At 48.7% G+C, this 12581-nt stretch overlaps 1 protein-coding gene across 12 annotated transcripts in view; it reads left to right on the top strand.

Annotated features, from left to right (window-relative positions):
- The window catches only part of PLEKHA7 (pleckstrin homology domain containing A7), a 208344-nt gene that overhangs the window by 183179 nt on the left and 12584 nt on the right, over nt 1-12581 (top strand). For all 12 annotated transcript variants that reach the window (XR_009504660.1, XR_009504661.1, XM_059931196.1 and 9 more), the window contains 6 exons: nt 619-768; nt 1335-1436; nt 6445-6553; nt 6721-6947; nt 10625-10813; nt 10906-11023. Coding sequence is in view for 10 of the 12 variants with exons in the window: in XM_059931196.1 (XP_059787179.1) it covers nt 619-768; nt 1335-1436; nt 6445-6553; nt 6721-6947; nt 10625-10813; nt 10906-11023 (895 nt within the window). In the remaining 2 variants the exon portion in view is untranslated. The remainder of the gene's footprint in view (nt 1-618; nt 769-1334; nt 1437-6444; nt 6554-6720; nt 6948-10624; nt 10814-10905; nt 11024-12581) is intronic.

The raw sequence follows: 12581 nt of genomic DNA, 5'->3' as shown, positions 1-12581 counted from the left end.
TGACTTGCAGTGATGACCCCAGGCTCCTGAACCCCAGGGAAGCGGGGGCTGCCTTGGAGAAAATGGCCAGAGTCATAGCAGGGCAGAGGTTCTCACTTCCTAAATCTCCTTTCCTCTAAGGATCTGGGCCATAGGGGAAGCAAGTCTGGTTGGGAGGGGAGGAATAGGCTGGTAGCCACTGATGTTTGGTCTCTTAGACACTTCGTGTGAATTTTTTCTTTTCTGCATTTTAACAAGGCATTATATTTGTGATTCTCAAGGTTTATAAATAACATGGCCTTTTTATTCAAGTGCTTAGAGAGTTTTCCATCTCTTCTTTGATTTAGCCTCATAGTGTATCCCCTAAGGAGTGGATGGCCTAATGCCCAGTTTATAGATGAGGAGACAGGCACAGAGCTGTTAGGTGATTTGTCCCAGGAGGCCACCCAACGGGCAGAGTCAGAGCTGGAATCAGAGGCCTTGACTCTCAGGCCCCTAGCTGGGCGCTGGCCCCTTCAGCCTCGGTTAGATCCAGCAGGTTTGCTTCATTCCTGGCATGGCGGGGCGGGGTTGGAGGGGACGGCCTCCGGGAGTGTTCTGCCATCCTCTTGCTCTTTGGCCCCGGTCTGTCTGGTGCAGGATCAGCTGGAATCCGTGCTGGAGGTGTTGCACAGACAGATGGAGCAGTACCGAGACCAGCCCCAGCACCTGGAGAAGATTGCCTACCAGCAGAGGCTGCTGCAGGAGGACCTTGTCCACATCCGGGCAGAGCTCTCCAGAGAGTCCACTGTGCGTAGAGGGTGTGGAGGGTGGCAGACGCTCCCCTGCCCTCCCCAGCATGGGCTGGCCAGGGGGCTGCTTTTCTCACCTCCCAAGCTGTAGTGGAGTTGGTGGCCAGGGGCGAGAGTCTTGGCATAGCAGAACGCCTCCAGGCTGCCTCCTAACAGTAGCTTACCTTGTCTCTACCGGTGCCGTAAGGTGCCTTCTGTCATTGACTCCTGGGTGGCTACAGTGACACCCAAGGGGTCAGATGTTTGAGAGCAGCCTGCAAGGCTGTTCCCCTGATCTGTGCGCAGTTAACTCTGAGACATCAGAATCTCTACTCTTTTATTTGTCTATCTGACGTGGTACAGGCCCTTTCTGCCAGAGCCTGGGAACCAAAGCATCCCCAAGGGTGGGAGAGGGGACGGTGCAGGTGGCCTGTCTCTCTCCCCAGGCCTGCCTGAGACCCACCAGGCTCCCCTTCCCTCTTGCCCTGTCGGGTCAGCAGTGGTCAGGAGCACAGGTGCTCATGGGGCCCTCTGAGGGGTGGGCGTGGCATAACTAAGAATCAGAAGCATTTCCTTGGCCAACAGGAGATGGAAAATGCCTGGAATGAATACCTGAAGTTAGAGAGAGATGTGGAGCAGCTGAAGCAGACCCTGCAGGAGCAACACAGAAGAGCCTTTTTTTTCCAGGTGACCCAAGGGTTCTTCATCCCTTCTGAGCTCTGATTTCTTCTTGGAGTCTTCACCTGTGGGGGATGTTAGCCCTACCCAGGGGCCTTCTCTTTTTGCACCTGGACTCAGCCTGCTCGCCCCCCCAAGCTCTCCCTTGGGGAACCCTTGCCCCAGCCAGGCTGTCGTGAGAAGCCTCACCTCAGCTCCCCCTGCCTCTCTGCTCTCAAAGACAAGATCCTGGGCATTTTTCTAAGGGTTTTAGTACTGATCATTTGGGGAAACAGCCCCAAGAGGAGACAGTAGTGACCTTGAGAACCTTGCAGATACTTGAGGATGATCTGTGTTCCTGGTTCTTGGCCCTGCCTTGGGTTCCTAGCTACTCACTTAGCAGCAGGAAGCCCCGCCTCCTTCCCTCCCGGACTCCTGAGGATAGATGTTATCAAGCTTTCACCTGATCAGTAGTGTGAATTCAGGCCAGGTGGGGTGATACCCATTGCTGTGGCCCCTGCCTCACTCAGGAAAGGCAGACTTAGAGCCCTGCCTTCTCTGCCCTAAAATCAGGCTGCCCCGTTGATAGCTGCCTCTGCCTCCAAAGCTGAGAGGAAGAAAGGCCCTGTGTGGTTTTCCTTCTTCCAGGTTGGGTCCTCCAGCTGCCAGTGTTTCCCCCATTGGGGTGCCCAACCAGGCTTCTACCCCACCCTCAAAGTTTTGAAAATGGAAAATAACCTGCTCTTGAACCTAACTTCAGATCTGTGTCTCTTCTTTCAGGACCCTGACATAAATTCTATTTATTTGAATTCAGCAAGCATTAACTGAGGGTTCTTGTGTACAAGGCACCCTGTTGGGCCAGTATGGGGGCTAGGCTTGCTAATTGATGAACTAGTTCTAGTCAAGCCTCTTCATTCAAGTGATTTAATGAATGTGTTGACTCTCTTCACATCAGCATCACCCCAGAAAACTGAAGGAATTCGGGAGGAGGTTTAGGTTTGTGGACTAGGAGGCTTTTCCCAGGCCCTGCTATGCTTCCGCTCACCTCCACTCGCCGCTTTAGCGCTGGTCCCAGAGAGCCTGGTCTAGGAGCATGTGGAGGAGACTCTTGCCTGTAGTTCAGGGTTGGCCTATGAGGTCACCCAGAACTTGTCTGTCTCCTGTGGCTGTTGGGTTTTTCCCATAATTTCCCTTCATTTGAGCTAACATTTTCCTCTTCTTTTTGTATCCCCAGTATTTAGCATAGTGGCTTGAAAATAAATAGGTGAATATTGTTGGCAAAGTCCTTTAAACAATTGTTTCTAGTTACTAGTTCCTTGAACTGTTCGGTCTCATTAGACTTATCCTCTTGGACTTCAACCATCCACATTAATTTCAGCCATAATTTTTTGTTTAGCTTTTCATTCCTTATGTTTCTTTAATTATACAGAAAACACACAAATGCATCTCCCTGAAAAGTCCAAACAATGAGAAGCAAAACCAAAACAGGACAGAAAAGCTCCTCCTCCCTCCTTCCCTTCTCTGCCCAGTCCCTCCCCTTCCCAGCATGTAATCAGTGCCATCGGTTTGCAGTGTTGCCTTCCAGACCATTTTCTGTGCATTTCCAAACGTATGCACGTACATAGTATCATATAATTTATTTGGGGGAGGGAGTTGGGCTTACTTAAACAGGAATCATACTTACACATTGTTTGGTAACTTGCTTTTTTGTCATAACTTTATGTAATGGAACTCTTTCCAAGAAAGATACCCCCAAGTTTATGCTGCCCTGTATAGTAGCTATTTAAATTTAAACATAAATTAATTAAAATTAGCTAAATTAAAAATATATTCCTTAGTCACACCAGAATTGTTTCATGTGGCTAGTGGCTTTCTGTATTGGACAGCACAGATTATAGAAGATTTACATAATCTCAGAATTGTATTAGACATTGTTGGTCTTGATGCTACAGATTTCATAGTGTGGATATCCCATACTTTATTTAGCCATTCCTCTTCTGATGGGCATTTAAGTTATTCGCAGTGTTTTGCTTTTATAAATGGTATCACAGTGAGCATCTATGTAACTGCCTTTAGAGCTTGTTTATGAGCATTTATCTAAGATAGGCTCCTAGGAGTGGACTTGTTTGGGTTGACATGAGTGTACATCTTAAATGTTGGCAGATACCACCAAATCACCCTCTAAAAGGCTGCACTCATTTGCCCTCCCACCCATAGTGCATGAGAGTACTCAACCTGTTTACCCACATCCTTGCCAACACTTGATGTTATCAGTCTTCTTAGTTTTTGCCAGTCTGCATGCTGAAAAAGGACATCATGTTTTTATTTGCATTCATTTAATTACTAGTAGGTTAAACATCTTTTTTTATGATTATTGGCTATTTGTATTTCTACTGTACCTTATTTCATGGTAATTTAACATACAGCAGGCCCAGAATCCTTTTTTCCCTCCAAAAAACAAATGGGTGCCATGTATAGGTCTTGTTACAGACTTCCTAGAGAACTTAGCCCTATAAGTTACTAGGAGATAGGCCAGTTTGAAGCCTGGTCCCTGCAGCTTGATTTCCACCTAGCCTAGTGGCATTGCTCATGCTTTCCCTGAGTGCCACGATGACCTGGGAAGCTCACAAAGCCTTTCTTTGAGCAGGCTCTGTGCTAACTTCTTTGGTGTAATTCTAGACCAGGCAAGCTGCTAGAGTCCTGAATAAATCATTGACACTGGAGATAGGCTTGCAGCCCCATATGCAAATTCTCAGTAATGGGGCTTGGAAACTCACCCCTCTTTAGCCAGGTTTGGCTGTGAGAAAACCCATAGCCTTTTGAGTAAAGATGAGTAGCTTTATTTATGAAGATCCTCATGGCCACCCAAGCAGGGAAACCAGAGGATAAAAGAACTTCCAGGTAACTCTGAGAGTCAGTGAGAGGTGAGGCTACGTGTAGGTGTCCCTACTTCTGGACAGTGAGTTCAAGCCTTTGCTGAATGTAGTACATTGGAGCCTTCCTGCTCGGTGTGATGTGAGGATACAGGTATGAAACCCCACTCTCGTGTTCCCCAAAAGCTTCCTTCACCTTGTCGTTAAGTTCTGAAATTCCATCGTCCTTGGATTGAAGTTCTCTGGCCTTTGCTTCTCTCTGCTCTTCTCTTACATGTTGAGGTGACAGGCAAAATGGGGGCAGGATTGTGAACTGACAGGTAGAAGTACGCCAGGTAGACTGCCAGGGGAGGAAAGAGAAAGAGGGAGAGATGACCTTAACCCCATGCTCCTTCTTCACCTGTTCCCAGCACTCTGCTTGGGGACCTCAGCTCTAGAGATAATCCTGTTAGCTCAGTAACATGTCTGTTTTAGGACACTCGTTTTTTAGTGTGGAGCTGAGCATTAAGCCTGTTATTTGCTTATCAGCCCTGAGGATGTGCAGTGGTGTTGGAAGGGTGGAGAGAGTATGAGAGTGTGAGCTCCCCTTAGGAGGGAGGCTTCAGACGTCTGTTGTTATGCCTGTTAGATAGTATTTGATCAGGGAATTTTATGTGATTGGTCCTTTATTTATTCAGCGTACATGTACTGAGAACCTGCTCACTGCCCAGCCCTGTGGGGATGTATCCAGGAACAGTGGTCCATAAATATCACACACGTGAGAACTCTTCCAGTTGAGGCTGGCAGTGTACCTGGAAAGGAGATAGGGGTGTGGAGCCTTCCTTTTTAAGTCCATGGGGTGGGACCATGATAATTTTTAAATTAAAAGAATACCATATCTGATGTTTACACAACTCGATTAAAAGGTGCCCACGACCCTTTAATCACAGCAGACCCTGCTCACCTCTTTCTAGGGCCTCTTCCCTGGTGGTTTGGGTGTAGCTTCTCAGAGTTTGCGCATGGTTGTGTAGCCTGCCTCTTTTCCCATCGTACTTTTTAAAAAAAAATAACACCTTTATCATGTAATTCACATACCATAAAATTCACTATTTTAAAGTATGTAATTCACTGATTTTTTTTTCCTTAACACATTCACAGAGTTGGGTAGCCATCCCCACAATCAGTTGTGTAACATTTCCTTCAAGCCCCAAAAGAAACCCGGTACCCATTTACAGTCACCCCCCATCCCCACCCCAACTTTCTACCCCTGCTCTAGCCAATGACTAACCTACTTTCTGTCTTTATGGACTTAATCTATTCTGGACATTTCGTATGAATGAAATCATACAGTATGTGGCACTTTGTGTCTGACTTCTTTCACTTAGCATAATGTTTTCAAGGTTCATCCATGTTGTAGCAGACATAGTACTTCATTCCTTTTTACTGCCAAATAATATCCACTGCCCCTTATACTAAATCCAAAATCCCAAGATTCAGCTCTGTCTTCAAAAAGATGCTCTTTATATTCTAGGGATGGTGTAACCTCTAGTCCTTGCCTTCTCTTCCCTTCTGCCATGGTTGCCTAAGACAGTCTTTTTTTTAAATTGTAAAATATACGTAGCATAAAATTTTACCTAACCATTTTTAAGTGTACAGTTTGGTCCTGTTAAGTGTATTCGCATTGTTGTACATCCAATCTCCAGAAATTTTTTCATCTTGAAAAACTGCAACTCTGTACACATTAAACAACAATCTGCATTCCCCCCTCCCCTCAGCCAAAACTGGAGCTCTGTACCCATTAAAAAAACAATCCCTATTCCCCCTCGTCTCAGCCTCTGGCAACCACCCTTCTATTTTTCTGTCTCTGAATTTGGTTACTTTAGACAACCTCACATAAGTGGAATCATACAGTATTTAAGGGAGTCTATTTTTAAATGAGGTGGAAACAGGAAAGGTAGACTGTGAGAGCTTCTCTGAAATTTCTCCCCTGGACCTTGGGCATCTTTCACGTCTGCACTTGCCCAGGAAGCCATGAAGCAGGCTTGGCTCTAGACCTGGTGGGGTTTCCAAAGGGAATACTGCCCCCCAGGGTGAGGGGCTCTGTCTGAATGACAGCACAAGTCCTAAGAAGAAACTTCTGGTGAGGAGCTAAGAAGGAAATGAACCCACTACCTCATCTTCCTCAGGAGAAATCGCAGATACAGAAGGATCTCTGGAGGATCGAAGATGTCATTGCAGGCCTGAGTGCAAATAAAGAGAACTTCAGAATCCTGGTGGAATCGGTCAAAAATCCGGGTGAGCGGGCCATCTTCCTGGGGGTGGGGGTGGTGGAGGCCAGCGCCTGGAGCTGGGGGATGGCCCCTGGGGAGGTCGGGTCTTCGTGGCCTAAGTCACTCCCCTTGTCCTCCGAGGAAGAGGGTCTTTGTTCCATCGCACCCTTTGCTTCTCTCCACACCCCTCAGAGAGGAAAACAGTGCCTTTGCTTCCTCACCCGCCTGTGCCTTCAATCTCCTCTTCTGAGAGCAAGCCGCCCCTGCAGCCCAGCCCGCCCACCAGCCCCATGCGGACCCCTCTGGAGGTTCGACTCTTCCCCCAGCTGCAAACCTACGTGCCGTACCGACCTCACCCGCCCCAGCTGAGGAAGGTGACGTCTCCCCTTCAGTCACCAACCAAGACGAAGCCCAAAGTTGTGAGTATTGATGACCAGGAGCTGGGCGTTGTCGTTTCCTCTCTGGCAGATGATTGTCCTTCTCTGTCCTCAGGTCCTCTTCTCTTGGGAGAGAAGCTTTTAGGGAAGCTTGGGGAGACAGACCAGCCAGAGTCCTGAGGGGTTCCTGAGCCATGAGCAGTTAAGGAGAGGTAGGGGCCCCTGCCATTGTGCTTAGTCTCCCAGAACTGGAAGGGCCCTTAGAGGTGATCTAGCCCACCTCTCCCATTTTGCAGCTGGGGGAACTGAAGCCTAGCAAGAGGCAGTGACTGCACTGAGTAGGGCAGAATTTGTGATCTGCGTCGTGCAAAGAAGTGTGTGGCTGCCCCATGCAGGGCTCTGTGCAAACCTGCAGCTTGGGCAGTGAGCTCCCCTTAGCAGAAGAGTGTCCTTATCTCCACCTGCAGCTGAGGATTGTGCTGGGTTGTGAGGATACATGTGGTCTTCACAGTAACCTCTGGGAGTATAGACAGGAAGGTCAGTATCTCCATCCCACAGATAAGAGAACTGAGGCCCAAGGTGTTAAAATTTGCATAAGGTCTCCATATTAGTTAGTAAATCCAATCCGCATCTCCTGACCATTCTTTGTGCCATTTGACATCTAACTGGACATTCAGCCCTGGTCCTCAGGTTAGGTATGTGGCCCGTGTGGTTGCCTGGGCCAACACCTTGGCTTGCCTGGCATAGAGAGGGGCCAAGCCCTTGGCTGAGTCTGGGAGCACAGAAGGCTCTAAGGAAATAAAAGATGTGGTCAGGTGCTGTGATAGCTCATGTTTCCAGGGAAGGCCAGCCTTGGCTGGAAAACATGAGGGGCCTGGTCCAAGTGTCAGGGAAGCTATAGCAGAGGGAACCTTGGAATGGAGACCTCTAGGTTTTTGCCAACAAGGGCTTGAAGGAGCTTTGCCTGGGCACCGTGTATGCTTAGGACGTCTGACAAGATCAGTGCACAGTGCTGGCTAAAACACATGAGTTCCTATACCTGGTCTTCACCGTTCACCTGCTTCCAGCCATGGTCTAGAGCCCAGAGCTGGAAGACAGGCGCAGGGAACCAGGGTCATTGTGAACTTCTTTATCTTGAGATTTCCTTCCCACTCCCAGATCTAAGAGTCATGGAGCACCAGCCACAAAACAAGAGGTAGAAAATAGCAAAACAAATAGCAGGAGTGGCTGGGACAGACAGGTGCTAATATAATGCAAGATGCCTGCCCCCTGGGACGAGGAGCAAAGGGAAAAAGGCCTGTGAGCAGGACTGCGTGGATTCCAGCCCTTGTCTGTCTCTGGGTCTTCAGGCAAGGCCCATGCCCTCTCTGAGCATCCTCAGTTTCCCCTTGTGCAGAACCAGCAGCTTGAAATAGATGAGGACAGAGGCTCCTCTTCATAGCTTGGTTGCTGTGGCTCGGAAGCAGGGCCTTTCAACTTGGTTGAGCGTCAGGGTCACCAAGGTGGGTGGGTCTTCTCTCCCCTCCTTCTAGTTGTATATATGTTCACCAGTTTTACCATTTATTTATTTATTTATTTATTTTTGGCTGTGTTGGGTCTTCGTTTCTGTGCGAGGACTTTCTCTAGTTGCAGCAAGCGGGGGCCACTCTTCATCGCGGTGCGCGGGCCTCTCACCGTCGCGGCCTCTCTTGTTGTGGAGCACAGGCTCCAGATGCGCAGGCTCAGTAATTGTGGCTCACGGGCCTAGTTGCTCCGCGGCATGTGGGGTCTTCCCAGACCAGGGCTCGAACCCGTGTCCCCTGCATTGGCAAGCAGATTCTCAACCACTGCGCCACCAGGGAAGCCCCAGTTTTACCATTTTTATTGTTGGTTGCTTGTTTTATATTTATTTTTGTGAAACAATGGTATCCATCCTGAAATTGACATAAAACATGAATATATAATTTAGTAAATAATAATAGACTACCCATTTCATACCAACACTCAGACCAAGAAATAGGACTTTTTTTTTTTTCAATTAATTTTTATTGGAGTATGGTTGCTTTACAATGTTGTGTTAGCCTCCACTGCACAACAAAATGAACCAGCCATACACATATAGATATCCCCTCCCTTTTGGACTTCCCTCCCATTAGGTTACCACAGTGCATTAGGTAGAGTTCCCTGTGCTGTACAGTATGTTCCCATCAGTTGTCTATTTTATACATAGTATCAATAACGTATATGTGTCGATCCCAGTCTCCCAATTCCTCCCACCCCACCCTCTTTCCCCCTTGGTATCCATACATTTGTTCTCTACGTCTGTGACTCTAAGAAATAGGACTTTGCCAGCAATCAGAAGCCCTTGGGCCTGTGGGTCTCTTCCCAGTGTAGGCCCTTTCTCTTTCTCCCAGAGGTAACCACTATCTTGACTTTTTTGATAATTTCCTTGCTTTTTTGTTTTGTTTTGTTTCACTACCTATATTTGCATCCGAAACACTTCTGTTTAGCCCATATATAATACTGTATTTATTCTTTCGTATCTTGCGTCCTTTCAACAGTATGTTTGTGAGATTCACCCATATTGTTGCATGTAGTTATAGTTCTTTCATTTTTATTTGGCTTTTCTTAAATTTAATGTCATTTTTTTATTAAACAATACTCTGAAAGGGTACAAAATCAAAGGATATAAAAAAGTATGCAATAAAATGTCTCCCTTCCACCCTCTGTCTCCAGACATTCTATTCCCTTCAATCAAAGGCAATCAATGGTTTGCATTTATCTTTCTGGGGGGCTTTTTTAGGAATTGGTGATTCCAAGATCTTGTCAGGGTTTGGAAACCACTGATGCTCAGAGAGCCTCTGGGTATCTTAGGTAGGCAGCTTAAACTTCACACAGTAATGAAATGTGTTGCTTTAGAAGAGTGCTGATAAACCTTTGCAAAACAAGCTTACAGCACCCTTTCCTGAACTCTGAAAAACAAAGCAAAATTAGGCTAAGAAAGGGGGCGGTTAGGAGGAAGGAGTCTGGGTGGTCATTTGTGCCAGGAGTGGGTGTTCATGGCAGTCAGGGGCCAGGCTGTCGGTCTGTAGAGAGGCCACAGCTCTCGGAGAGCATTGTGGACAGTGGGGTTCAAGGAAAATAGTTACATTCATCCCAGCCCAGGGAGTGGGCTGTGGAGAAGGCAGTGAGTCACCCATCCTGACTGCCTATTCTGTGCCTGAGTCAGGAAGGAGGAAATATTTGGTAACCATGTGCATTTCTGATAGAAAAGGCAGGAGGATGTAGATGGTCCTTGCTCGGATCCCCAGCCTGCTGAAGGATCCAGAGACGATGCAGGGACCGTGGGCTGGCTCCGTCTGAGCATGGTGGGATGGGGTGGTGGTGGTGGGGTGCTGTCATAAACATACAGGTAAACACAGAGTTACCAGCCTGCCTCCCCTGATGGTGCACTCCGAGCCAGTGGCATGAGAGCATGGACCCGTGTCCTGAGTTCTGGATTGTGTGTAGATCACACTTTGAAAAATGGAGGATGTGTGAATCAAAGGGAAGGATGGGGTTGGAGCAGAGACATCTCCCGACCTCACAGCTCAACCAGGGGAAATGTTGGCATCTTTGGGCTGAAGTGGTCACTCCCTGCAGACCCAAGGTGGCCTGCTCCTTCCCTTTGGGCCACCACTGTGATGGTGCCACTGAGCATCCTGTCACCGGGCACCGGTTCTGGTTTTGTTTCTGAGCAGGAAGACGAGGCACCTCCCAGGCCCCCGCTCCCTGAGCTCTACAGCCCGGAGGACCAGCCCCCGGCCGTGCCACCTCTACCGAGGGAGGCCACCATCATCCGGCACACTTCAGTGAGGGGCCTCAAGCGGCAGTCGGACGAGAGGAAGCGAGACCGGGAGCAGGGGCAGTGTGTGAACGGGGACTCGAGGGTGAGCAGGGGGGACCCCTGGGGTTGCCCCGCTGTGTGTGGGGAGAGGGACGGCAGCGGGGCAGGTATGACGACCTCAGACTCTGCCCACAGGTGGAACTCCGGTCATACGTCAGTGAGCCTGAGCTGGCGACCTTCAGTGGGGACATGGCCCCTCCCTCCCTGGGGCTCGTGGGCTCTGAGAGCAGGTACCAGACGTTGCCAGGCAGAGGTAAGGCGAGACTTTCCATGGAGTCTTCCTGGGCATCCCCGCCACTGCCACACCACTGCTCCCCAGCCCTGCCCGGTCCTCACACCCTTCTGCCTGCAGCATGGGGCCTCAGCCTGGGTAGCAGCTGTCAGCGGACTCTGGGCTGTAGGGAGGGCCTGTCCTTCCTGCCTCTGGCTCACATCCTGATTCTCATCCTCTTTTATTACATCTGCCCCCCCCCCCCGGGAACAATGATAATAGCAGTTACTATAAAGCCCAGCACTGTTTTAAGCACTTCATATTCACTTAGTTAAGATTCGTGATAATCCCGTGAGGGATGTACTATTGTTATCCCCATTTTAGAGATAAGAAAACCAAGGCCCAGAGAAATGAAACAACTTGCCAATTAGCCAATAAGTGATAGAGCCAGAATCCCACCCTGCAGGCTGGGATGTTGGGTGACTGTCATCAGCTTGGCCATCCCATCTCATGCCTTCCAGAGGCTTTTCTCCTCTTCTGTGTCACTCTAAGACTCAATGAGTCCTTTCTTTAAACAAACACACCTTTCTCCTCAGTTGGGTCTTCTCACTCTCCTCCCCTGTCCCTTTGAGATGGGGGTAGGAACAGATTTAGGCCATTAGGCTCACCCATGCCCTGTTTTTCCCCATAGCCAGATCCTCTTTCTGAAATCCTTTTAAAAGGAGGCCATCTGGAACCGCAAAGCAGGTTGACCACACTCCCTCATTTGGTGGGAGGTCAGGCGCTTTCCCCCGTTGACAGGGTGTGGAAACAGGAGGCCACACCGCCATGATTTGGACTCCTATGGGGTTATGTGACTCCCAGCCCACGATGCTGTGTAGGCTTGCTGTGTCCTGAGTTGATCCCTGGAGGGGACTGGCTTTTGCTGAGTTGGGCCACAGCAACCCTTGGCACTGTGCCTGCGGACCCTTTTCCCTTCATTCATTACAGCCTAGAGGTGTTCATCAATGGCAGTGTTAGTGGCCTGTGGGCAGGACAGTTCTGTGTCGCTCAGGAGTCTCTGGGCATTGCAGGACATTTATCATTCTTTTTCCTATGTGCTAAATGCTGGTGGAGTCCTCAGTCAGTGTGATGCCCGTTTCCAGATGTCAGGGACCAGCCTTGATAAGAATGTTGCTAGTGGAGAAAGCACGGGCTGAGGCTCCATGTGACCTTGCACAAGTTGCTTAACCTCTCTGAGCTTTAGATTGCGTACCTCCACAGTGGTTAGGTAATGCTACTTTGTAGGGCCAGCGGGACAAAATCTATATGAAATACCTGGCACGGTGCCTGCCTGTTATATAGTAAGTACTCAGTAAATGCTTGGTGCCTTCTTCTTTCCATTCTTCATTTATTCATTCAGTCATTTATTCATTCAACCAGGCATTGTTGAATTTGTAGACAGGCATGTTGACACTGTGGTCAGTGCAGTAACCAGTGAATACACTGAAGAATACAGGGAATAACTGATTCTGCCTAGAGCGTTTGAAAAGGCTTCTCACGGGCAGGCAGCCAAGTTGGGTCACACAGGACGCATAGGAGTTCATCAGGAGGAAGTGAT

This window comes from Balaenoptera ricei, chromosome 8 (assembly GCF_028023285.1).
Source record: "Balaenoptera ricei isolate mBalRic1 chromosome 8, mBalRic1.hap2, whole genome shotgun sequence".
NCBI lineage: Eukaryota > Metazoa > Chordata > Mammalia > Artiodactyla > Balaenopteridae > Balaenoptera > Balaenoptera ricei.
Note: the sequence above shows the minus strand (reverse complement) of the source record. Positions and strands in the feature narration are given on the sequence as shown.